This window comes from Ciconia boyciana, chromosome 1 (genome assembly GCF_034638445.1).
Source record: "Ciconia boyciana chromosome 1, ASM3463844v1, whole genome shotgun sequence".
In the NCBI taxonomy this organism is placed as follows: Eukaryota; Metazoa; Chordata; class Aves; order Ciconiiformes; family Ciconiidae; genus Ciconia; species Ciconia boyciana.
The window spans coordinates 148,758,402-148,785,574 of NC_132934.1; the positions used below are offsets into that span (position 1 = coordinate 148,758,402).

General features: G+C 40.7%; 1 protein-coding gene and 1 non-coding gene across 5 annotated transcripts in view; both read right to left on the bottom strand.

Annotated features, from left to right (window-relative positions):
• RNF149 (ring finger protein 149) overlaps positions 1–26,559 on the bottom strand; it is a 34,328-nt gene extending 7,769 nt beyond the window's left edge. For 2 of the 4 annotated variants that reach the window (XM_072849735.1, XM_072849734.1), the window contains exons 1-10: positions 25,894–26,523; positions 18,177–18,427; positions 15,184–15,252; positions 12,199–12,281; positions 11,624–11,720; positions 11,066–11,095; positions 8,742–8,937; positions 6,290–8,370; positions 2,800–3,054; positions 1,969–2,048 (exon numbers count right to left, since the gene is read on the bottom strand). In XM_072849735.1, coding sequence (XP_072705836.1) covers positions 8,312–8,370; positions 8,742–8,937; positions 11,066–11,095; positions 11,624–11,720; positions 12,199–12,281; positions 15,184–15,252; positions 18,177–18,427; positions 25,894–26,353 — 1,245 coding nt within the window. In that variant the 5' untranslated portion in view covers positions 26,354–26,523 and the 3' untranslated portion in view covers positions 1,969–2,048; positions 2,800–3,054; positions 6,290–8,311. Of the gene's footprint in view, positions 1–1,968; positions 2,049–2,799; positions 3,055–6,289; positions 8,371–8,741; positions 8,938–11,065; positions 11,096–11,623; positions 11,721–12,198; positions 12,282–15,183; positions 15,253–18,176; positions 18,428–25,893 lie in introns of all 4 variants that reach the window. The other 2 variants (XM_072849736.1, XM_072849737.1) reach the window with 2 other exon arrangements.
• Positions 5,857–5,972, bottom strand: LOC140646754 (small nucleolar RNA SNORD89). Its single transcript, XR_012040559.1, has one exon. It is a non-coding gene; the product is annotated as a small nucleolar RNA SNORD89 (small nucleolar RNA).
• Positions 26,560–27,173: the final 614 nt, after the last annotated feature.

Sequence of the window (27,173 nt, forward strand, 5' to 3'; positions counted from 1 at the left end):
TAGGCCTTACACTTATGCTGGTTTTGACTATGGGTTAAGCTCTGTATGTGATATGCATATCCTGAACTACAGGCTTTAATTCCAGAGGAGAAGTAAATGATACTTGCCATTTCACAGCAAACTTAAGTATTAATCTGGCACTCACTGTCCTTGTGTCAAAAAGTCAACTGAAGTAAGTAACTTCAGTTCCTGTTTGCCCTTTCTTTACTGTGTAAGACCACCCAGAAGCTGGATACAACTTCTAATGATGCATGCTGTTTCCAGCAAGTAAGGAAAAGTCTGTCTTGATGTCTAAAAAAAAGCTAAAGGCTTATTGTTACATGGCAGAAACAAAGTGTTGGGTGCTGTAGGCTCAGAGCAGTACTCTCTTTTTCAAGATCGCTGCATTTTTCCAGAATACTGGCCTCATACCATCAGTAGTTGAAGTACCACAGCTATTTCATGCTTGTGAGAATGTTTCTCTGAGGAAAGATGGTCCCATTTCTTCCATAAAAATCCAAGTCATGAGCCTCTTCTCACTTCAAGGCTTGCATAGGCAGTTGCTCTGTGGCTACCAAAATTAAAATAGCCTCTTCCTTCTAAAGCACGGTCAGAGTACCATTCAAGTGTTAGATGCCTGGTGTTGGGGAAACTGGGGAAGGAGTCTGCTGAAGTATTATTTTAAACTGATGGTAGAATAGCTGCTGTTGTTTAAGCCCTGAGACTGAAAAGGAAAATAACTTGAAAAGCTAGCTAGTTCTAATTTAATGCTGCTTGATAAATGAAAGCTGTTTTAAATCTGCATCTGCTTCTCAAATTTTTATGAAGTGCAAGATCAATAATGCAAGGTCAGACTGTCTCTTAGCTTTTTCTTTCCAAGTAATTTAAGTTGCTAAATTGCTTGGATTGAAAATCCCATTGATCTCTCATCTCATGCAGCATAATCTTTTGGTATGAAGTCCTGTGAGAAGTGTTCTCCAGTCATTAGGGGTTAGACTTGTATAGCTTCCCAGAGTTAAAATGTATTAGGCCAACTAAAGTAGCATTTATTTAAGGTCTGTTCCAATTCTAGACATTCCTTCTAAAACCCAAGACACTTGCTGTAAGTCATTGTTAGCAGCAACAGTTAACCTAGCTTGTGCACTAAATTTGTACCTTAATGCTTTACATCTAAAGCTGAAGTACAGTTTGACTATCTTCTATGGTTTTAGGCTTTTGCTTGGAATTTAGTTTCTACAGCTTATAACAAAGTAATAGTGATTGCAATGCCTTGAAGCAGTAGTAATCTACCTTATGATTTTATGAATTACTTTAAAAGAATTTAAGCCTTGACAAAAAAAAATGTAGGTTGCTACTATGATGCTATAGCAAAAGCCTAGCTGTTCTGCCTCTTCACAGTATTTGCTTGAAAAATTTATTTATGTAAATCCCCAATCCCTGGATTTGTCCTGTAACTAAAAAATAATCAATTTTTTCAAAATTATCAAATCATCAAATCAATTATCAAGAAAGTCTTACAATTTTTATCATAGGTACTTCTCTAATTATTTCTGTACTTGGGAAACAGGCACAGTCCATTAATTTCAGAGCCCTGTGCATTGATGAAAACATTCAAACTTGTTAGTGAATTTGCTGCTGTATGCTTTTGCATTGTTTGCTTGTTAGGAGGGAAGGTTCCCACATTCCCTGGTATATCAGGTTTATGTGGCAAGGTTGTGGTAGTGGAGGGGCTGCAAGGTGGCCTCTGTGAGGAGAAGCCAGGGCTGCCCTGTGCCAGACCCAACCAGTACCAGCTGGCACAAGTGAGCCCCTCAGCCAGGCTGGTGGCACCTCTGTGATAACTCCATGCACCCCATAGAGAGGATCCACAGTGGAGCTGTTCTTTAAGAACTGCAGCCTATGGGAGGGACCCCACACTGGAGCAGGGGAACTGTGTGAGGAAAGAACAGCAGAGACCAAAGGTTATGCACTGACCACAACTCTCCTTACCTAGCCCCCTGCCACCACTCACAGGGAAAGGAGAGGTAGAAGAGTCAGGAGTGAAGGAATAGAGGTGAGCCTAGGAAGACCTGGGGGAAAAGAAAGGTAGTTTTAGTTTTGTCCTTGTCCTACTCTGTTTTTAAATGGCAATAAATTAAAATTAATCTTCATCAAGTCTGTTTTGCCTGTGATGGTAACTGTCTTGACCCATGAGTTTTTCCATTTTATTTTCTTCCCCTGTCCTATTGAGGAGGAAGAGTGAGAGCAGCTGGGTGGGTATCTAGCAGCCAGCCAAGGTTTCCCCATGTAACCAATACCTGGGTGTGGTGGGGTAAACTCTACAACATGCAAAAGGATCTTCCCCTTAGCTACCCAGCATAAAGTTAAGCTTGTTTTGTGCTGTGCTGCTTGAGTGTCCAAGATCCATTGACATAAGTGTAGCAAAGAAAACAAAACCCTCAAGCTTCTCAAACATTGCTTTTTAAAAGGTCTGTATAATTTATTATGGAATTTGAGCTTTTAGCCATTAAGTTACAACAACAATAATGCATAACTTGACATTCTTAGTTGTACATACACAGTGGAAAAGACATAGCCCAGTGCTTAATCCAAACAATGCAACCAAGTTAGTACAAGGTTACCATAAAAGACAGTCGATTGTGAATAGTTGTTGACAGACTAGCAAGTTCAAATGGTTCTCTGCAGCTGTGTTTATAGTAGAAGTAACTGGCTTCAAAGTTTTGGACTTAAGCTTCAGACTAACAAAACAATGGAAACTCAAATTATTTTGCTCTTCTGAATTAAGTAGGATATGATCATTTAAAAATGCAGTATCATTACCATGTTTCAGATGGTGAAAAGTAGCTTCAGGTCCAATGGAAGTATAGTGGACATTTTCCAGGCAATGCATTCTTCACACAAACACATGCAATTATAGAGACATTCTACTTTTAAAACTTTCTCAAATCAAGTTTTGCAATACAGCAGGATATCTGAGGAGAGAGATCAGGACCCATACTGAAAAAAACAAAAGCCTTCAGCTTGATTTGTGCATGTTTCATCTACAATTCCAATTCCCAAATCTTCACATATCACCTATGAGAGAAAAGAACACATCTAGTAAAGATCAGTCTCAAGGACAGAAGACATATTACAATTTTTATAGCCATTCTGATTAAAAAGAAAACCCAAAAAACTATGCCACTGCCACCTTTCATTTCAGGAATTGTAATTCACCATGGCCCTACTGGAAAACTGCATCTCTTCAACTTACCCAAGGGGAGAGTCTTGCTCTTCCCTCCTCCACCTCAACTCCTCATCCCCTTAGCCCAGCTCTAAAACTCAGCCAATTGCACAGTAAGGATATTCAGTTTCCTAGCTTGTCCAAATACAGCTTTGATAGATTTAATTTTCTGCCACTTAAGCTTAATTAGTTTATCGCATACTCTTAATCTGAATGCAAGACAGAGCGAAGTAAATAGAGCAGAAAAGGAAACCAGAAAGGACCACTCTCTCTCCTTGTAGCAGGAAGCTATTAAATTGGTCTAAGCCACTGTGCAAAGTCTCACCCAGCCCGGTGGCTGAAGGGAGACATAGAGAAGAGAACAGTCTCTTGTCCAGCTGCAAACACAATTTGATTCACCCAGCAGCCAACACCAAGAACTCCATTCCCTCCAGGTTAACCCAATGAGATATTGCCAGCTGACTCCTCTACTAGATTTCAGTACGTTCTTCTTGATCTCAGTATCTTCATCCAGCACAGAAACACTGCATTCAGTGCCGAGTGATGAAAATCAAACCAATGAAAACTGCACATATAACCTCTCCACTCAAAAAACAAAAACCCCACACCAAAAAAAACCAACAAAAACAAAACAAAAAACCCCAAAAAGCAAACAAAACCCCCAAACACCCACACACCCCCATCACCACAGTATCATCATTACTGGCTTGATTTAGGGTGCTAAAGGTTCTGTTGAGCAAGAGTTCCCAGTTTTACTGAACCCTTGGGATGTTGATGTATAACAAAAACATATCTTTATTACATGTTGTGGCAACAACTGAAAAAATATTCCACAAATTCAGAATGCCATTCTTAACCTACTGGTGTATACTGCAAAGTACGGTTGATGTTACTAACAAGAGGTGCATGTCTAGACAGAAGTCTGCTTTTATGGGGCAGCTAAATAATCAGCCCAACCTGTTGTGTCCTATCTGTTGCCATCAATGTAAAACCAACACCTTTTGCTTCTGATCAAGCTCATCAAAACCTCCAAGGGTAGATACTGCCTCTGCCTCAGACATCCTCTGAACCACAGGGCATGGGAAGTGGGGTAACCATCGCTACACACTTGCTGGGCTCCTCTCTGCACAGCTACTACTGCCTGCCTCATCTTAGAGAAAGCTTTGCAGGCCAGGCAGAAAACCAGAATGACCACTCCTGAGTGATTAACGAAGTGATTAAAAAGAGTCTTTGCATGTTTGACAAAGTTGTTGCAACAGTGCTTCTCCATGCCAGTTAACACTCTAGCACAGGACTGGAATTCCCAAAGTGTAACAGCCCAGCTTTGGCAGGAATATACCAGTGCTCAATTTATTAAGTCAGCATGGATTAAAAGCATTCTCACTGTAGTTAAATTATCCTACAACTCCTCTGGCATACCTCCAGAATCTAGCACTAATTACTGGCAACAGGTTACTGGACTACATTCACATACTCGGGGGGGGGGTGAGGGGTAGGGGGAAGGACTTACTGCTATCTAATCAAACTTCCCTAATACATGCAAAGAATCTCCTCCAAGCATTGCTTAGAGCCAAAGAAGAATCCAGTCTAGGGGTAGTCAGTAAAAGAAAATCCAAATTTTCTAGTTAAATTGGTACTGCAGGTAATTAAACTCACTATTAACATGCATTTAGAACCGTAGACATTTCTGATCATTTTTGCTTGCTATTGAGTCTGAAAGCTGAAACTAGTTTAAACATTTATTTACTATCAAATTTAGTCTACAAATGTTAAATTGGAGAATTTATTAATAAACTAAGATTTCTGAACAAAGAGGGCCTCTAGCCTCACTTTAAACACCAGTCCATTCTGACTTGTAGATAGCTCCTTTTTAAAATCACTTGAACATTACCAGTTTTCTCCCTCACAGTAACACCAGAACTAACGAAGCCATACCGATGAACTTGATACTAACAAAACTCATTCTACAACATCCCCTAGTCCTGGCCTGGGATTTTCCCCAACTGTTTTATTCAACATCGCCATTGGGAGGCTGTCTACTTCATGTGGGCACCATGCTTTAGCTTTGCATAATCATCCCACATGAATGCCTCTAGTAAGAAACCCTCTGCCTGATTTCAGTAAAATCTGACAAAGAGACAGAGACCCCAGACAAGTTCCTGCATGTTTTATGAAAAATGCCCAGCTAGGAACAGAAAGAGGTTGGGCCAGGGGGGCAGAAGGAACCCAAAACACGTACAGCATCAGCTCCCACATTAGGCAGGGCATAGCCTAAGCAGAAGAGGCAGATTAAAGATACTCCACATGGGAGGGAAGGGAGTCACAAGGCACCTATCCTGCAGAAACATCCATAGCATGGAAAGACTCATTAGTTCTGACCTTCATATAAACTTCTGGTAGTTAAAGTGCTAGAAACTAGAAATACAAGTTTGATCCAATACAGTAGGTCCAGATCAGCAAAGTCTGGGAACCTGTACTTACCTATAGCTGCTTACACCCATTTACTCTAAAAGTAATCAACTTGAGATAACAGTAGGTGATAAGCTCCACATTTCTAATCCTCTCTTGCTACTGTTTTAAGCTCCACAGATTGTCTCTTTCCTGTCCCGTACTTTTTAGCCTACTGCTTTTTGCTAATGCATGTCAGCTTTTTGACTGAGGTCAGACTAATGATTCGCTTCGGACAATTTTTGTCATCGTGCTTCCGAGGAGAGCAAACTGCTTGCTGGAGGCACTGCAATTCGGCCTTTTATTGTCATCATTCCTCAGCAGCACAGCTGGCCTTACGAGACTTAACTATAGCGAAGATGAACTATGTGCAAACCGATTTCACTGAAACAACTGCAACTATGCTTGTGAAAGGCGGAAACAAAACCAGTGTAGTGCCAGCATTAGAAACGTACTCCAGGAATCTTCATACTTTTCCCAATCTTTTCCCAAGTCAGTAGTATTACTTACACTTCAGATTTTATAAGCACACTTTTCAGTTTGCAGGTTCCCTAGCTTTTCTTCCAGCTTTCTGCCAGATCTCAGCTTTGAGAAAAGCTTTTGGTTTTACAGGTATGACATAAATGCTGAACTACTTACCACATTTCTCCCCTCCAGCATGAATATTGCGCTGCAGGTATCAGCAAGACACAATCCACAGACTGACAAGACTTCTGTTGATAACGCCTTTTGGTTCCTCCTTGAGCTAGAGTTTAAACCCTCTCAACATTTACTACATCAATGTTCAGTTTTGTGTTAAGGAAGAGGGAGAAGACTTAGATTTTAATATTGAAGAGATAGTTAAAAAGGCAGTTCTGGAAACGTTGATAAGCTTCTTTTGGAGACATAAATGTCCCTATACATTGTTTGGTTTAGTTGTGGGTTGTTTTTTTTTATTTGTTCAGTTTGAGATGGTTGGTCAGTCATACTCCATTCTCATGTGCTTCTTGTAAGATAAAGGCATCACAAAAACTTGCACCTGCTGGTGACATCAGAACTACAACCTGACAATTTTCCAGTAAACCTAAAAGTTACACTCCTACAGGGAAGAGACAGATTTTTTTTTTTTAAAGTAGGCATTAATAGGAATATTTTGAAGGAAATTTAGGGTGAAACATCTGCTCTGCAAAGTAGAAGTTCAGATTATATTTCCCCAGCTGAAACCTCTGTCATTTCTGGAACATTCATTCTGAAATTAAAAAAAGTTATTGCTTCTATTGAAGCTCAATATAAGTTAGAAAAAGAATTGCATATTTTCTTAAAAACATTCCAAATATACATTTTAAAAACAAAATGCACTCTAAAACAAATGTCTAGTAAAAGACACTGTTTTAAGCAACCTGTAGTAACAGCTTTACAAAAGAAAATTGAGGAATGTAGCATCTATTATTTATAACATGACAGTGCTAAAATCCTAAACAATTCACTTCACACTCTTAATAAGTAGTGTTTTAAATATACATATTTCTTTACAAAACAGTTTAGCAATTCCTTATACCACTTACAGTATATAAATATTTGAGTAAGAGGTCTTAATGGGAGATGCCAGGGTTTATATTTACTCTCAGATGCTTCAGGTTTCTTAAGTGTTTTACTATAAGGCACAATACTGCTAATCTAAAAGAAAGGAATAAAAGCTAATGGCAAACCCAGTCAAAACTCCTAATGTGGAATATCCAAGAGAAGAATTCCAGCATCTCTATGCAAAGGAAAAGAAAAAACAAAACAAAACCGAACTCTGTAGATCCTAAGAAACAGTTTCAATTTGTACATAAAGTGGGACAGGATGGGAGCAGGAATAAGAAAGAATTAAGTAAATTCTTATAAATAGACTAATAAATATATTTTAGCCATAATTAGCCCTTTACCTCTGTTCTACTGAGTTTAAGATTGAAAGAGGTAACCAGTGTGCATATACCTAAATAAGTCTACATGCTCAGCACGTGAAGACCACCTAGCACAACCTATTACTGCCAAATTCAGTATAAAAGCTAGCAAGATGGAGAAAGTCTCCTTTTCTCTCAGCATCCACTCCAAGCAGAACACATTACAAGGTCAGATTAGTATTTGTTACACGTAAGGAAAGTTGCAACTAGCGATTTTTTCATCACAAAAAAGGATATGCAACATATCCATGAAGTTATTTGATTCTTTCAAGGTTAGATTATGTCTTTTCTAAGAATATCCATCTCTGATTGCAACAGATCAGAACTTTCAGAACATTTTAATAGTTGTAGTCTTGTAAGTGTTCTTCATGTGTACATACTGAATGTAAATAGTGCATCCAAAATACTTATCCATTAGACATTCTACATTTTTTTCACTGCCTAGTCTTCATCTTTGTTACAGCCCTCTGGAACACAATGACATTGTAACAATGCTTACAGAAAAAGGGTTATTGCATCTTTTTTTAGGATGAGATATCCAGAGGAGATTTTATAAAATCCTCCTGTGTACAAAATTCTTAGTTATTAGCCCTTTTGGAACACCAGCTAGAAAAGTTTGAAAGGTAAAATAATTTACATTGTTATTTTTTCCATTAACTAGACAAAAGTCCATACTAATTAAATAAAAAATAATAGTTCTTCGACAGTCTATTCAAGATATCTTCCATGAAGCAGTTCAGTGGAAATTTCCATTAGACAGATGTTCTCCATGCCGGTTATTACTGACATCCACATCTAGAAGCCAGGAATTAGAAAAAATGTATTAAAATGGTAAATCAACAAACAATTTTTCATCTGTTACATTAATCCAAACTCTGGCAACAAATTTCATAGCCATATATACCTAAGGTTCTCAAGATTCTGTCTAAGTAATACTCCTAAGACACTGTTACATTTTTTTTTTTCCTCTCAAGACCAATTTTCTCCAGCTCGATAGAATTCTCTCAAAATCTACCTACTTGTGTTTTCTGAACACCAGTAGTGTCACCACTCAGTCTGGTCTGCAGTGCAATACTAACACTACCAACATCACTTAGAGAATGGCTTCTTCTAATGCAATGAATAGCATTAAGAATTGTCAAGTGATAAACCAAATTATGACTTACCAAGTAATGCTGTGGTTTCACCTGCGTCCTCTTTTAAACTGGTACACTGCAATACAGATTCATTAGTAGAGGAAGCTGACAATTCGCTTACTTCATTTCTGTCATCATCTTGTAAAGCAATACTCAGACTTCCGACTGAAACACTGCCGCTTATTGATTCAGGTATTGGAACTTCAAGTACATCTTCAGGGTCCCCCTTCAAAATTAAATATATTTAACTGACACTTTTGTCTACCATTAGGCATCAACACTCCTCCACGTTACCACTTTGTAACCTCACCTTATTGGAAAAAAGACCATCTTTTTTTGGCCTATTATCTATGCGCTCATGGGTACAGTGTTGAGCAGCGTCTGCTTTTGATGTTATTGTCTGACTGCAAAGATACAAAGCCAAGCAAAAGAAAAGCCACTTTTCAAAGCCACTCCAAAGTAATGAACAGCAACGGCAAGAGTCAAACCAGCCAGCCTTTTAGATTGACAATTTCAACACTGTAGCAACAGTATTGCACCAGTCTGGTTAGGAGCAGGCTCAGCACATACAAAGTCTTTGCTGAGCAAACCTATCGATCCTTCGTGAGTTTGTGGAAGCCGCTGTTTTTCATAATAGAGTTGGGAAAGCTTAGACTTTTTTTTTTTACTGGGGCGAGCAAACATTTGACATCGGAACAAGCTTCCCTCCTCCTCTACCTCCAGCCTAACTTTAAGTCTGTTTCAAAAATGCAAATATGCTGGCTTGTCACTTTGCAGGAACAAAACATCTGCAGCACAGGCAAAGGAATTTATTTCACCTACTGTATAGCATGAGCTATTTCTGATCCATTCTGAAAGTTAATTAGAAGTCCTACATGCACAATTCTGTTCCTCAAATTAAACAGACTACCTTCATTACGCTATTGCCATTGATATACTGACATTACTTATATATAAGCAAGTATACTGCAGTACAAGTAGCTATTCTGTGGGCTTCATAATGAGTATTTTTCCCCCCTCCTCAAACAACTAGCAAGGGCCCATCTTAAGATTTAAGAAATTCTAGGCTGATCCTTTCTTTAGCACCAGAGCAGCATATTTTAAAATGTACTGAATTTTAATAAGCTATAGAACTGCTACCGTTGAACACAAGTTAAGGCACATGATACTAATCACTAGGTATGTGGGTGGAGGGCATTAATGATTTTGGTTTCCAAATCTTACGCAGTTAAATAAGCACTAAAACTACAAGATTCAACTACACCCTAAGTCAGACATGTTGAACTGCAGTTCTTTTCTTGTAAGAAATAGCATAATGCAGAACTAGCCCACTGAAGTCCACTCTTTACAAAAGAAAAGCCAGGTAATAGGACTTAGTCCCTTCTGTCTTAAAAATGGAAGCATCCAAAGTATTTATTTTCCATAAAACTGAATTGAGCCTTCAGCCTCTTTGCAGAAGGTTTAGTAAAGTTCTATAACAAGGCTGCACATTCTTGTCTGCAGTTATGCCACTCAGCAAGCACACTGCTGAAAGAAGCTGCCTTGCTCTTTGCACCTTTTTTCCCCTCACATCAGTAAAAAATTCACACAATCTGGGCAACCTGGATCAGGCTGAAAACTAAGCTAGAAAAAAATGCTGAATGATTTCCCACATTACTAGCTTCAGTAGGACTTGAATGATTGATGCATAAGCAAGACATTTCCGCCATTCCATTAGAAAAAAGAGCTGGGCTTCTGTATTCAATATAATTCCATTCAACCTGCTTTCCAGCATTAATGTTGCCTAACAAGCAGAGGAGGTATTATTCCTCCTGGTTAGGCTTGGTATCAGTATCCTCTGCAACAGCATGAATTCACAGAGTAAGTGTTCTGAAGGTTCTAGTATTTCAGTTTTCAGACTGTATAGAAAAGGATATATACCCTTCTGCATATAACACAAGTTACATCAACTCCAAGAACTGAACGTGAGCAAAAAATAAGCTGCTAACATAACAGTATTACAGTAGTAATAGCTATTTCACATGATAAAAAGATTGCAACTCTTGGGTAAAGTCCGATTATACACAGAAGCACCACTATCTGGTATATATTACACAGCAAGAGTATTGTCACCTTTGACAAAACAAACAAGTAATTCATAAAAGTCTTCTATAGATCTGCTAAGTCTCTGCAACGAAATAAGAGGAAAGCTAGTCAAAATGCAGACCTAATCTATGAAAGGAAGGTCCCTGAAACCAAGGAACACCCTTGTTTTCTGAAGATCTCTGTAGATCAGTAAAAGAGAAGTACATTTCATGCCTATGGCATGTTAGTGGAACTCAAGACTATTTATCAACAGTGACCGAGTAACCTACCGCATGTGTCTTCATCTCTCTTTTCTGGTGCTGTCAGAAAGAAATGAGAGCACATCATTTTCTCTACTTAACCAATTTCTGGTGAATGTCTTTAGGAAGGTTCTAAGTACTGGCTCATTTACAGGGATAAAACACTGGGCATATGTGGAAGTACACAAACACTCAAGATAGAAAAACTGTAATTTCTTCCTTTGAATTGCCATTCTCAACAAGATCAAATATATGCTCTAGATCTACTGAATTAAGTTATATTTTTGCAGCTTGGGCAAATTGCCTCACCTCTGCTTCAACTTTCTTAATATCATCAGCTGGAGATAGAAAAAACTGGTTATCACAGAAGAGTACACAGAGGATTCAGGAAGCTGCTTGATACACTGTTTAAGCTCTTACCCATAAAATTCCCTTATTTTTCTGGTTCTCACTCAATTACTCTTGCATCTTTGCCCAGCTTCTTCAGTCTCATCAAGTAACGACTGCTCTCATTCTGAACAGTTACATGAAGTCTTGCCTCCCGCACTGTACTTCTACCTTGAAGTTTAAAGTAAGTGTGCAACATACCCAGTATCCCAAAGCTTTGATAACATCTAGTTTACACATTGGACAAGTTCGGTGGTCCAAAAGCCAAGGGTCAATGCACGTTCTATGGAAGATGTGCCTAAAGAAAAGAAATGCCCTTTAGAACTTACCATGAAAGCCACACACTATTCCTTCAAACGAAGTGCAAGTTACTGCATTAAAGAATAAACTCATTCCTTTATAACCTTCACAATTAGGTACTGCTTAATTTACTAGGACAGACATAGTTCTGGAAGCATCTTCTTTCATGCCGGCTTTCTGAAATAAGAGATGTTACTAACCACAAGGACACCACAGAGATACCAGTTCAGCAGTGTACAGTTCTAGCTTGATACTAAGCAAGCTCTCCTTCATTCCTACACTTCTCCCAATTGCTCCCTCTTCCTGCATAGATATGAAGTGCTAAATGGTCTCCCAGTGCCCTTCAACGTGTAAAAGGCCATACAAATGGCACAGCTTCAGCTCTGCTGCCAGAGTTTCAGAAGTTTCCAGAAAGCTCATCACACATTTCTTAGGGAAAACAAGCTAAAGAGAAAAGAATAATTATGGCAACTTACTTGCATGGCAGAATTCGGACAGTATCTTTCAGTTTATAGTTCTCAATGCACACAGCACAGTTTTCCACATCAACATCTAAACCCTAAAGATGACAACACATTTAAATGCATTACATCCATATTTCATTACAGAACAAGCTTTGTGCAATAGCTAGCTTCACAGAATGTAATATGTATAAAATGGTTTAGCAAATAAAAACATCTCCCTCATTTAATTCAAGATTCCATCAACAGGCAATTTGATCAAGTGATACCAAATATTAAAAGCAGCCAAACTTGGATTTTCGAATTTAAATAGCTATACATGGTGCCTTAAGTAGTTTGTTACGTCTCAAACATTGGCTTTGCTCATGGGAGCACAGTAAAATTTCAGTTTAAAGTAACTATAAAACAAAAATTTTAAAAGAGGTCAGCTTAGAGGAAAGCGCACAATCTAATTCTTAACTGATAGTCCCAAAGACTTGCAAGTGCTTAAGTAGGATGAGATTCTTGGGGTTGAACACTGCATACCCCTTCTTCCCCACTTTTTTCTTTTTCTACCACATCCTAGCAGATATCCCTTGGTAGCTAGAAGAGAACTGAAGCATGCAATTTGGGATGGTTTTTAAAACTTCTCTCCAAGCTTACACCAGAGAGACCGTCAAAACACAGTATTTCCCCACTTCAATTTGTTTCTTTCTAAGGGTTAAATATCTTTCCTAACAGGTCTTACTGCCTTCTTGAAGCCATGCTTACAGTTGCAGTGCAATATGATGGATATCTCCAGATACAAGAGAAATAATTAAATGTTAATTGGGTTGTATAAAACATAAGTATTAGAAGAACAGACAGTGGGCCAACTTCTTCCCTTTCATGCCCCACAAAATAAGTATTTTGTGTTTACTGCTTACTGAAGCACTTCAATTTCATTTACCCCAAACACTCAAATGAATTAGTACTGCAAGCAAATTTTCAAGTTCAAGGCAAGTTTTTCCCTCCTTTGCATGCTATCAATTTACATAGTTAGTGCCTTAAATTCTCAAGTAAATAAAATTAAGACTATGTTTTTCTTACATAAGCAAAGTTAAGACAAGTATTTATTCTATAACAAGTATTTTTTATTCTGTACAAGAGGCAAAGTCCAAGCATACCATATGTAGCACATGCTCAAATGAGTGTCCATTTTACAATAATCCCATAAGCTTCTCAGGGAAGATCTACATGATAGCAAATACACTTTTAAAATATTGACCTATTTTTAGTTAAATACCTCAACCCCAAGTGAAGTGATAATGAAAGACTGTACTGCGTCACAATAAAAGAAATACACTCTTTTAATCTTATGGCAGAAAGGAAACATTTAAAGAAAAAGTGCACATTTACAGAGTAGATAGGACTGTATTTCCAGATAAATTTACATTAGTTCATGAAAGTACCTCTGCATCATTAAGTTACATAAATTTGCTGATAGTAGGCTGATTCAAATCAAGTTAGAAGACATGATTTACCAAGCACAAAACCCTCTAATAGAGATTTTAATCTAATCTCATTCTACTCTGCTTAACTAACATGGCATTCGTAGTTACAACCAGCATAACAAGTTACATTCAAGTTACATAACAAGTTACATGCCCCCATTTTATTTATTTTAGTCAAAGGTATATTGATGGGAAGGAACTACCTGCTGCACTTCAAAAATCTTGTAATACAAATCCTTTTTAGAGGTTTACTGAACATCAACTTAAAAGCAGTTAACAGCTTCCTTGTGGTTCTCACCATAGGTTTCATCATGACCCTTTTACATCCATTTCTTCCTATGCTGATGTTACACTTTGATATTTACACAAGTTTTGGTTCAATTCCATCTTTCTTGATCTCTGATCTCACCATTGTATGAACAGAAGTATGAACATCCCTCTGTTCACAGCTTGAAATAGATTACTTTTTGATGGAATTTAGAATATAATTAAAAGTAACAAATACTCATAAAATGCTACTTAAACATGGTGAATGCATAAAAGGAAAAGAGGTAAGTTCAAAGACAGTTGGGTTTTTTCATTTCAAAACTGATTTACTAAACGAAGGACATATTCTCTGTAGCATGTGACCTGAGCTGAACAGCTGCTGTTGAACCACAGCTTTTGAAGTTCTTACACATAAATGTTCTCTCTCACCTTAATTTTATTCATGGATTAAAAAACTAATCCTTGTTTTTCATTCCTGAGCAAATTAGTCCTTAAGTAAAAACTAATCAAATAAGACAAATAAGGGTGGAAAAAAATGTCTATGTAGTAGCAGAACCTACTAGAATCTAACATCTAGGATCAGAGCTGCCTGAAACTCCGACTAAAATATTTTCTTTCAAAACTTTGGCTTTTTCTACTTCAGTTATTCTAATACAGCTATGAGTTTAGGCCGTATGCTGTCAAAGCTAACTTTTTGAAAGCTGTTTTAATTTTTAGAATAGCTTTATTTTAACAGATAGAAATGTACTTCTAAAAAATTTATGCTTCAAGTCTATACAGCTCCTTAATGTATTGTATGTCAGAAGATGGAACAAGTGTCTCATTTTACAAAGCTTTTTAGATTTGTAAGGCCTTCTGATCAATAAAAAGATGGATGTTCTTTTAAGAAAAGAAAACATTACATCAGCTGTAAGAACTGTGCAATCAATATGTCCTAGGAAGTATTTTGCAATCCACTTGTTGATGTTTTCAAGTGCTGATAAGATATTAGTGTTTCCTCATCTTTACAGTATCAGCCCTGTAGTCTCCTGCAACATTCTGTATAACCAGATATGAAATGTAAGGCTGTTCTGCTGCACATAATAAGTAGTTCATATTTGACTCTTCAATTTTAAGCTTGGCCTTCTAAGCAAAGGTGCTAAATTGAGCCTAAAATTTTAAGTCATACTGCAATTACACTGTAAGAATTTTAGTTTAAATTCTATAAAGACATTACAACAGTTTTTAAATCATACAGCAATAACCAGAGCCACTGAATTACCTTTTCTCCACGTTTCACAGTATGCAGCTGAAGCTGACTGATTGCTTTCTTGGTTTCTTTCCTATGTCCCTTGAATAAAGATTTTAAATATTAGTACACAAGTTAGTTTTAAGTGTTACATTTCAAACCTTTTAAATACTTTCCACATAGATTACTAAGTCTTCTGAATGCATTTAAAGGTTCATCTCTGGCCAGCTAATTTGTTTACAAAATACTTCCAGCCAGCAGATGTTGAAGAACTGCAAGTTTTGCATTCTTGGGGCACAGCAGCAAACGTGATCTATAAGCACAGTGCTCCTACAATGAACTCAACCAGTGCAGAACTAGGCGGACCAAGTTGACATACATAGCCTTGTATCGTGACTACCTGCATCAAGGGCCTTCCCGCACAGGAAAATTGACACTAATTTAGGCTTTAGAGGCATCAGAGCTGAAACAACAGCTGTATAACCAGACCTTCTAGTTAGGCAAGTCCATGAGCAAGCACACCTTACATTTTGCACAAGCTTGAGAGAAGGTGGAATCCCGCCGGGCAGCCTACAGCTGGCCACCAGGTCAAAAGGCTGCTTGTAGCTATTAATGCCTCCCCTCAGTTAAACACTGTCCACACATTGTACAAAGCTTTGCACTGAAAGGACACATTATGCAAAGGAGATGACAAGAAAGGCTTAACAGACATGAGACACCATACTGGACTTCTATACAGTAACAGTCCTAATTATGCTTAGAGGGGAAGCAAGAAAAGAAAGTAGCACTGTATTCCAAGACAAAGTGCTAGCTACTGCTAGAAATTGAGAAACTAAATGCTCCCGATTAACAGATGTTCATCTGTCTAGCAGCAACCCTCACTGATGAAATACCATAAAGGAATCAAAAAACAATAGTGGCAGCTTTTTTTCTGTAATAATTACAGTGACTTATAGAATTTTACAAGCTTACAGTATTGAAAATTGGGATTTTTTAAATTTTTTTTATGGTGTTAAAAGAGCTAGTCTGAAAGTTCTCTCAGAAATGGACAGACAACCAGCAGCAGCAGTCTATTTCACCTTCTGTATCAGCTCAGGGTTTTCTGCACAGTCCTGTTTCATCTTCAGTAGCAAGGAGGTCTTCCAAAGATTTACTGCTAAACTGATGTTAGAATAAATCTTAAGATACCCGTCTTCACCTTCACTTAGCAGCTACACAGTAACTTGCTTAAAAGCCTGGCATACTTAACTCCAAGTTTTACTTATACTGGAGTCAATAAGCCAAGCAAAATAACACTTCAGTTAGAAAAGTGGCTTTTTGTTTCTTTTAAGACTTCTTGACATATCTTGACCAACATATTCACAACATTTTCAACCTGTTCGCAAAGTTTTATAAATTTTTGTTTTCAATGGCCATTTTAAAAGAAGGAGAATTGAGGAAAGCGGCATAACCTTCTAATGCTACACAATTTCATTTAAAAGGCATTTAGATGACAAGCCCAATGGCAAAATCTATTACAAGTTTGTGGTACACATTTCTAGGAAACATCACATTCAACCTAAAAAACGCTCTTAAGACTACTGATAAAGCATTTGAACTTGCCTTAGCATGAGCTATCCTAAAGCCAATATAACAGGAAGAAGCAACTGTCTTCAAACAACTGTTACAACACAAGAACACACCCCTTTTTCAATAAATACTTCTCAAAAATTTTGTTTTCTTGGAAGTATTCTCAGAATGTGAGTTCTCAGACTTAAAGCTTAGTAAAAAAGACTCTGGGGAATCAACATTTCAAGTAGACCGCCAGCTTAACCAATACAGAAGTCCTATGTGTTATCCTCAGTTACTGAAAAGAGAAATTAAGTATTTTCCTAGAAGAGTCCTGTAAGTCCTAATCAGAGCTCAGACTCCTGAAGGCAAACAAAAACTCCCTTCCCTCCTCCCCCAAAGCTAGAATCTACATGTTCAAACAGAAGGCAGAGGAAGTCCACATGATAAGCAGTCGTTTGAAACAATTTTTTTTGTTGTTCTGAACTGAGGATAAAAAACGCCAGAGAATTGCTTGCAAAGAAAAACAAGTGCAACTTTCTTTTTCACTGTTAGTAGAGAACTGTGGTAGAGCTGCTGATGACCACAGAAGAAACCTAACCTATTTGCAAGAGTTGAAAAGCACAGGAAGTGCCATCCTAAGATATTTTAAAAACTCAGCTGGACTAGGTCCTCAACAACTTCATGTAAGTTGTTCTCTTGAGTGCAGGGGTTTGAACCAGATAGCCTCCAGAGGTCCCTTCCAACCTAAATTATTCTATGATGAAGTACTTCCCTCAGGGGAAAAAAGTAAAGCTGACTTTTTTTTTAACCTGTCAAAGAACAGCAGCGATTTGGAAAGGGCAAATTAAGGAGCAAAGTTATTCCTTCCTGATCTTCCCAGTACTCCCACCACTCTCAGTGCATCAGATAGTCCAAAAGAGCTGAATCTCACCACACACGCTCCTTCTCGTCTGCTGCCATTCAGTACTCTACAGTAGAGTAGTAGGATTACAAGTATCAAAAGCAATTTTCATAAAGCTTTAGAAACAAAATTTTAGTCCTAATTACTTGTGGGTCTTAAGAAAAAAAATTACCATGGTGCCTCTCCATTAGAAAAAAAATCTGGTTAGGGAAATTAGTACTTTCAGAATGAAAGTTACAGAAGAATGAAAATAATTTTTAATGTCAAAAGGAAGGAAGTTAAGTTAGGTGACAAATCACACAAGAAGCTGCCTTTAGTCAGTTGTTGACAAGTGACTAAATGTACTTCCCACCACTTCATACAGGTATCTAATAATTACAACTAGCCAAACTTGTGATGCCAATTAGCACACTGCTTATTAGCCTCACTAACCATTACTGAGTAGCATTCACAGCTATTAGAGTAGCAAGAAGGCAAAGATCTTCAAGAATGCTTCAATAAACAAGCAAAGTTAGGCAACTGATTTGACATGAGAAGATGGCAAATGCTCTAAAGCATCACCATCTCCAATTACCTGGTTTCCAAACTGGGATCCTGTATACAGGAAACGTTGTATATAGTAAAATATGAGCCAAGCGAGTGATATAATCATCATGGTGATGAAGGCGATGGCTACAAACACAACCGACTGACCACTAATATACTCCTGCACGTGTCGCGTGCCAACAACAATAGTCATTTTTACTGGAATCCCTCTTCGTACTGGCTCCAATATCTCTATTCCTTTTGGATAGCCAACCATTATCACCACTGTATTTCCTGTTCCTGTTGTGAGGGGGAAAAAGAAAAAAAAAGTCAGTCATCACAGTAAAAATTTAGGCATTCTGGCTTTATGGTAATCTGGGCCTCTTCAGTTAAGATCAGCGAGCAAAGTTATAGGAAAAGCTCTGAGTTTTTGTCAGGCATAGCAGACTTGATATAAAGTTTACTAATAAAGAACCCTTTATTTACTTTATGAAACTCTCAAACACAAGATAAACTTCAACAGATGCATCTTTACTGTTCAAGGTCCTATACTCCTTATTGCACACAGTGAGGTGGGATGTGGATGCCATGCAAAAAACCCAGGCAAGTTATACACATCTCCTCTTGAAGTTGCTGAAGTTCTAACATGCAACTCAGGAACAGCTGGTCTTTTATTTGTCAGTGTGGGAATTTTAGCTGCAGCTGGAGACAGTATGTGAATACCATGAAGAGAGACACATTCAATTAAGTTTGAATCTGAATCCATAGCACAATTACACTGGGTATGTGAACAGAGAGAGAAAAAAGATTCAGATATTTAATATTAAATCACATTAAACATTGAAATACTTAAAGATTCTTCAATACTAAATATTCAAAAATGTAATGAGACTTCATGACAAGGACTTGTCAAGAAATACTTTGGGACTCTTTCAGGAGCATGGAACCAAAGGATTTTTCTACTATATTAGAACTCGAAAGCACTCAATCCATATGAAGAAGCACCTAATTAAAAAAACCCCCAAACTTTAAGTACTATACTGCCACCAAAAACAATAAGACACTGTCAAGACTGACTAGCAGAAACCAAAGATCCTCTGGGACTAGAGTTTTATTCCATTTTGTCTGGAGGCATCTCTAGTATTGTCTCAGGAACCTCTAACCTAAGTATTACAAAATAAATTACAAGCAAATGTACTTGTTAAAAATGTCACCTTTTCACTGGTCTATGCTATTTTTATTTGATTACTTCTTACTTTGTGCATACCAGCACTGCTATATGCCCTTGGTAAGTCATGGCTTTATAGCTTACTTTGCGTGCCTACCTCTGAGAAGTGAAACTAAGCTTGATTCAGAGAGAAAGCAGGGAAAGAAGAAAGAGAGGGGTTTTCCTAGCCAGAAAGCTAAAGCTGTAATGTCACAGCTACCTTTTTAGATTCACAAGATTACTGACCTGCAACAAGACCTCCCACTGAAGACTTAAAGCCTTTTTCCCCCTCGGCTGTGTTAGACTCACTACTGAGAAGCTACGTCAAAGTAAACGGTTGCCTAATTCATAACATTATATCACCTGGGGATTTTCAAAAGTCAAAGCAGCATTCCAGACTCACCCACCTCTCTGCCTACTAAGATAAAGAGTTATTTGCCTGAAATGTTTAAAACAAACTCCTTTAGTTGAGTCAGTTCTGGCTGTGACACCTCATCAACCTGGCCACTCTGCTACCATGCCAAGGGGAACTTGCGGAAGTTTCACTCCTGTACATAGCAGCTCCTCCCTCCATAAGGTGCAGACGGTCTGCTGTGGATGAAATACTAAAGGTTCCAGTTATTAGTTGAACAACCCTCCTATCTCAATGCCAGTTACCCTTTTTCAGCTTCACCTTACACAACCATCCCACTTCTGGTCACCTACTGTAAGATCCATTATACCAGTCTGCCAGATCTCGGCCCAGCAAGAGAGCAGATTTTCCAAACGGGGCTACATTTCTGGAAGTTTTGAGGATGGTGCGGAGAGACAAAGAAAAAGATGCTACTGGGGAAAGGCCCTACTTGTGCCTCCCCTCAGGCACCCCACTCGGCTCGCCAGCAGCACCCCCCCAGCTCCCAGCACGTGTTGCCTTGCCTGGTGGGTGCATTAGGGGACATGAAGCAGCGAAGCTGAAGACCAACAGGACAAATCCACAGGCAACCAGGCTCCGCTAATTAGTTCTACTCACCAACAGTGTACCGATCCACATGATACCACAAGTCCAAGCATACTAAGAATTGGTTAATTAATATTATTCTCCTCTCTGAACCAGCATGAAATAATTATCAGAGAGACTCGTGAATCTCGTAGAGAAGAGAGTGCATGAAACGCTCCTTGCTTTCTGACCCTGCACAATCTCGCAGGGCATTAACAAGAAAAGAATATATGAAGGCAGAAATTTATCTCACATTGCTGAAAACCGTTATCCACATACCTAAATCAGGAGATTAGGTCCTACGTCCTTAATCAACTGTAAGAATTACAAATAACAGGAGGGATGCCTAAGGGTGGCTAGCGAATGGTACAGGAGTGCTGGGAAGATTTATGTTGTTTCATTCAGGCTTGGGGAAGAAAAGAAAGTCTCAAGACTAGAGGCAGCCTGAATTTTTCAATCAATAAAGGTTTCCTCCTCAATCCCAAAATCTTAAATCAGTTTAACCCTGCTATCTAGTTCTCTGCACAATTTCTAACAAAGAAGTATTTAAAAACCCCACAACAATCAGTAATGCCTTTCTGTGTTTTGTCACTAACATGTCCAACTATCAGCCAGTTATTTCCTTGAAATGGAAGTCAGGATACTTTTGTGCAATGGCTGCTAGACACTGTGACACCTTCTAGTCTTAGAACACAAGTATGCCATACATTTTTAAATAAATGCCCATTAAAAACATTTTAACAGTTTCAAAGACTTGGTGATGAACCTGCCATTAAAAATACATGCAAATAACACGACGGCCTTGAAGGTCACAAGACAGAAGGAGGGGGAAGAAAAAAAATAATTGTAATCCACTATTACAAAAGGAACAAGAACAGTCTCAGAGAAGCAGCTGCCCTGAGCAGCCTGTAAGACTAAGGGCTTTAACTCATTCCTCGCTAATTTTAGACTTCTGTTCTGAAGCACATTATTCAAAGACTGAAATGCTGTTGAGTCATTCCACCAGCTTCTTCAGCTGCAACACAACTCAGAGACCTCAAATCGCATTTATGAAAGAACTCCAAATGTCACATACACGTATCTACTGAGAGCATGTTTTGTTGGCTTTACCTTTCTATAACTTTCTAATTTTGCAATAAATAACCATATTTTTACTCTGCCAGAGTAAACTTGTTTTATTTTCTAGGTTCGATTGATGCTTCAGTGGAATTGGGTAGATTTGAAATCTGGTATGTACTTTTTTTTTTTAACATTATCATCCAAATAAAGGAGTGAGCTGGCAGATCCTTAGGATACCTGGAAAGGAGGGCAAATTTGGAATTCTGAAGATGAAGCTATGTTTCCTGCCAGTGTGCCAAGGTCAGTTTTACTGCTAGTATTGCTAGTCTTCTCTTGCAAAAGGAAAACGACACTCTCCTGAAGAGGAAAAAGTAGTACAGATATAGATCTTGATTCCAGGATTGGAATTACCAAATGTTGGATTACCAAACACATTAATCCAACACATACACTAACAATCCAATTACAAGCTTTGTCTTGACCACCTACCCCAACCTCATCTCACCAAATCCCTGCTGCATGTTGTGTTTTCACCTGCCTCAAGAAGAAGGATGCGTAACCAGAAGAGTCAAGTAGTCAAGCAATCAACACTGGTACACATTCCTCTTTCCAGATAGGTTTCCAACACATATGCACTCTTAACATATAAAATAGGTATAAGCATTTTGAAGTTATTCCTGTTCTTCAGAACATAGCAGCTCAACATCATACAGTCACTGTCTGAGTTAAACAAGCCACTGATTTTAGTAGTACAGTACCAGAAGCTTTCGGTAGAAAGCATCAGTAATACAAAAGTTATGCACCACTTGGGAATCCCAAGTAGTAGTGAAAGCAATGTAGCAAAGAGTTGAAGTACATGCCAAAATAACCCTAACTGCCACTTTGGAGCTAGCACGAGCTTTTAAAATCATGAGTACAAAGTTGTTCGCATCTGTTTTGTTCAATATACCTGTGTAAAAAAACCATGACAATGAAGGAAAGAACTAGTTGGGTGTATTTCGGCAAGGCTGCACCAAATCAAAGACCATTTTCTTTACGTAGCCAAAGTCATATACTCAAGCTAAGTTCCAAGCTTCCCTTAAACCCACAAGCCATGCACCAAAGCTCCACTCCAGATCTATCTTCAAATGACTACGGCCAGTCCCCCTTCCTCCACAACATCACATGGCTGTCAAGCACAGTATGTTATTCCATAGTCTTCAAGGTATCAAACTTACGTTCTGATCAGAATCACCAAATCCTAGCCTGAGAGGGGATTCAGAGATGGCTAGATGCCCAGCATGAAGTATATCAGAAAAATACAGAATCAGAAGACCCTTTTTTCTTTCCACTGCAATACACCTCTGCCTCCCCCTAATTTCTCACCCAGCACTGAGCCACTAACTCTCCTTAGTCTGCTCTCCACAATACTCCACACCTTGCTTCTCCAGACTCCTCTCCAACCCACTCCCAGCTAATATTTACATACAATATTTATTTTGGTTTTGGAAAGGAATTAAAAGCCTCTGTATTATATTAAGTTCACCACCACCACCACAAGGGAACAGAATTAAGACTGCCTGCAAAGTCTATATTCCTGTAAAACTGAAGTTTGAGTTTATACTATTCAGACTCAATAACTGAAGTACAACTCCTTTAGTCATTTGGCTAAAATTAATATCTTCCACTGGAAAAAAACTCCTCAGCCACACGTGAAGTTGTTTCACTATTACTTCCCTCAAGGAGGGAAATCATCCAGCATTTTGAACAATGTAATTCAGGCAGAGAGCAAAGGCCTGAAAAACACGAGACACATCAGTAGAGTGGTATTTGAAGAACCTTCTTTTGGAAGGAAGGACAGGATTGCAAGGCTATATATTCAAACTCTGGGCTCTGCTGTTCCAAAACTTTAATTAAAATCCCTACTCTCTGCACTCACAAAGCGCCCAAGGTATCCATGAAACAAAAAACTGAACTGCAGAATATTTGCAGTATTTGTCCTTTATCAAATGCTTTGACACCAGCTAGAGCAAATCACTTTGTCTAATCAAGAATCTCTCTTTTTACTCAAGTTGGAATAAGTCTAAAAACACCAAAAACAACAACAAAAGCACACACGCATCACACACACCAGAAAATTCAAAGGCCCCTTTTTTTTTTTTTTAGAAGGATGAAAAGATGAAACTTGGAGATCAGAAAAGTTACCCATTTATCACCCTCACGTAATTCAGGCTGCACCTCTATCGGCCATAACCATTGCTCAATCTCACATCATTTTCAGTGCCACTAACTGCAAATCCATTAAGTGGCTGTTCCTTATGCATATAACTCTACTCCTTAGTTACAGTACTGCAGATTTCCCAGAGTATTTGTTCTCAGCACTCCTCCCAGAAGCAGGGTTTGTTTCCTCATGTGTCAGTTCACAAATCCCTTCACCAGAGTGGCAAACTTGGATCCTGTAAAATACAGCTTTACATTCCACGTTTTCTCTTATCTGTCTTCCACAGACTTTTTCTCCTTCAAAAAATCCAAGATATTTCTTGGATCTGTGAATCCAGTCCGTGGATATACTAATAGTAATTCTTCCCCATATTCCCAAAGTGCACTGAAAAATTTAAACATTCACATGTTTGAAAGTTTCGACCATGAAACAAAGATTTGTTACTGCAGCAGAGCTAGTGATTATATTGTGATATATTATTATATTCCTGCCCCATACAAACCATTCTGAGGTCCAACCTGCATTTGCAAAGTCAGTATAAGTAAGTACAAATGTATTCTTGTATATACACTATACTAAATCACACTCTTTACATAGGTAGAGCTTTTCTCAGCAACATTCTGCCAGTTTAAGAAGAAAAAAAACAGCCAGCAGTCAGGTAGTGCTTTTCTTTATACCACTGATAGATGTAACTATACCAGCAAGTCAAAACCTGAACATAAGCTTAAGAAGGTCTTCCGCAGCACAGAGATGATAGCAAAAAAGAGAAAAATCAGAAAAATTTGATACAATAAGCAAGATGAGAAAACGAGGAAGAGATTCCACAAAAAGAGCAAATAATATTTATGAGAGGCTACGATGGGGCATAGAGAACATGGGAAAATTTCCACAGGGAGGAAAAATAAATTTTGTACTGATTGGCCAATACAGAGTGACAGCCACAAAAAGAAACCAAGAGCTGGTAAAGAGGAAAGAATTACTGCCCAAAGTACCTTAATTGCCACATGGGATCAAAATCAAAGGTACATCTTACCTAGCATCCCACCTCCACTCTCACAGTGGATTAAGAACACAAGAGATGGGCCAGGCAGATCTACCCAAGCAAGCAGCAGGCTAAGAGCCTGAACGGTAATCACACGTCCAACCCCCAAGTTGGTGCCACTTGGTATTCCAAGAAGAGAGCATTGTTTTCTGTCCGATATATCCTACGTGCTATGAAGCAACAGCTCCCTAACTAAGATTTTCAGCTCACTATATTAAAGTAAGTTTGTTTTCTTTAGAAACGCATTACAGTTCTACTTCAACTAATTCCCTCATCTTCCCCTTCCTCACCACCAAGGATAGCCTGGGCATTACAAACTCCTTATACCAAGACCATCTGAAACACACATTTGCAGCTTTTTTTTTTTTACTTAGTTTGCTTTGTCTTCATATCCTCCTCTGAAGGCCTTCCAATTCCTCAGAAGTCGAAAAATACAAACACATTTTATAGCAGAGTTTTGAGGGTTTTTCCCCCTTTGATTTAAGCATTTGATGTTGTCATGTTCATAAAAATCCAGCAAGACTTTTAGTGTTACAGCCCAAGCAGAGACTGCAGCAACACAACATCTGGGTTCTTATCTCAGCAAAAATCACAGATCTGTAGGTACAGATCATCAGCACGCTCAGACAAGCGAGTCAACATCTTTCTCTAGGCTTCAGTTTTCCTGCCGCATTTGCAAGCGTTTAAGAATTACCTGATGCTTATATCTCTCTCCCATCCTTTACAGACCTGCGCAGGAGAGGACGATGAAGCTATTCCAATAAAGCCTGGACCAAAAGCTATCTTCAAATAGCTACGGCTCTGCCTTCAAAGGCACCAGAAGGCATCTTCAGGATACCTGGCATGTTTCCACATTGCCTGCGGAAAGCAGCCTACCTGTCACCGCTGTAGCCCTTCTGCCAGGGGGTACAAAGCAAAAAGGTAGCTCTAAACGAACCCGTGCCCCCCAGTGCCTCCGCCCGCAGTCTATTACACGGCTGCCCGTTTCGATGGCTTCGCCGCATCTTCTCCCTGGCACCCGGGCTGTAACTTAGAAGACAGAAGCTGGTCCCGGCGCTCCCCCAGCGGGGTTTAAAGGACGGGGGAAGAGGAAACAAAAACCCGGCTCTTTGGACCGTTTTTACGGGGATTTCTGCCCCCCGTCCCCCATCCCCATCCCTCCCCGCGCAGAGCCGCGCTCCCGCGCCACCGAGGCGGACCGGCGGTAGACAAAGCCGCCAGCCCTCAGCCCCCCCCGGCCCCTCCGCAAGCGCGGGGAGCGCCCAGCCACGTCCCCGCTCACCCAGGTGGGACATGGAGACGGTGCTGTTGCCGAAGCGGGCCTCGTTGTAGATGACCACGGCGGCCGCCCGCTTCCGCGCCGCGTTGGTGACCTTGTCCTTGAAGGTGCAGCCGCCGCGGGCCACCAAGGCGATCCAGGGCGGCGGGTCGCCCTCGGGGGGCCCGCGGCCGCCGGGCGGCAGCGGCACGTCGTAGTCGGTGTCGGTGGCGCAGCCCTCCATGTGCCGCGGCGAGGCGCCGCGGGGGATGCCCACCAGGCCCTGGGCGCTCTCCTTGGGCGAGCTGTCCCCGTAGCGGCCGCTCTCCGTGTTGCCCCGCACCGTGCGGTTGCTCAGCGGCTCCACGTAGGCCGTGCTCACCCACGCCGTGTACCACTCCAGGGCCCGCGCGCCCTGACCCACCGGCGCTCCCAGCGCCACCAGCGCCGCCGCCACCAGCGCCAGCCGGGCGCGCCGCACCATGGCCCGGCCGCCGCCGCCGCCGCGACGCGGCCCGCCGCCAACAGGAGCGGGAAGAGCGGGAGGAGCGGGAGGAGGCCGCTCCGCCGCCCCCGCGCCTCGCTCTAGCCCCGCGGCCGCCCCGCGCCGCGCAGGTAACCCCGCACCGCCCGCTGCCCGCCCCGGGCGGAGCCCGCCCGCCGCCGCGGCTAATGGCGAGGCGGAGGCCGGGCCTCCCCGCCCCGCCCGCCCGGCCGCGCAGGCGCGGCCCCGCCCCTTGGGGTTCCCCTCCCTCCGGGAGGAGACGGGAGGGGGCGGGGCGGGGCGAGCGGCCGTTGCCGCGCCGCGAGGGGCGCCCCGCCCCCTTCGCCGCCGGCCCCGCCCCCGGGGCTGCTGGCGCGCGCCCGCGGCGCGGCGCGTGCGGCCTCGCTCGGCCTCGGCCCGGCGGTGAGGGGCCCGCCCTGGGCCGGGCCTGGTCGGGGGGCACAAGCTCGGGGCAGGGGAGCAAGCCGGCCCCCTGCGCCGAACCGGTGCCCGCGGGGGATTAGCCTCAAGCGCCTCCTGCGCGGAGAGCGTCCGCTGCAGCTTTCCCCGCGCCGGCCTCCCCGTAGCAACGAGCCCTTGGACGTTGCTTGGCCTTTAACCCTAGCGATGGGTGGCAGTTTTAAGTCCAGTCCATCAACTTGGCGTGACCGTAAATGAGTCACTCCTCCACCCGCCGGGGCACACCTCGCCCTCCCTCCGGGGTGAAGTGGGTCCTCCCGAGTGGCAGGCAGCTGGTGTGCGGGAAACAAGGCCGGACGGGGAGAAGGGCTGGTGAGAATCTATAGAATGGTGTGGGTTG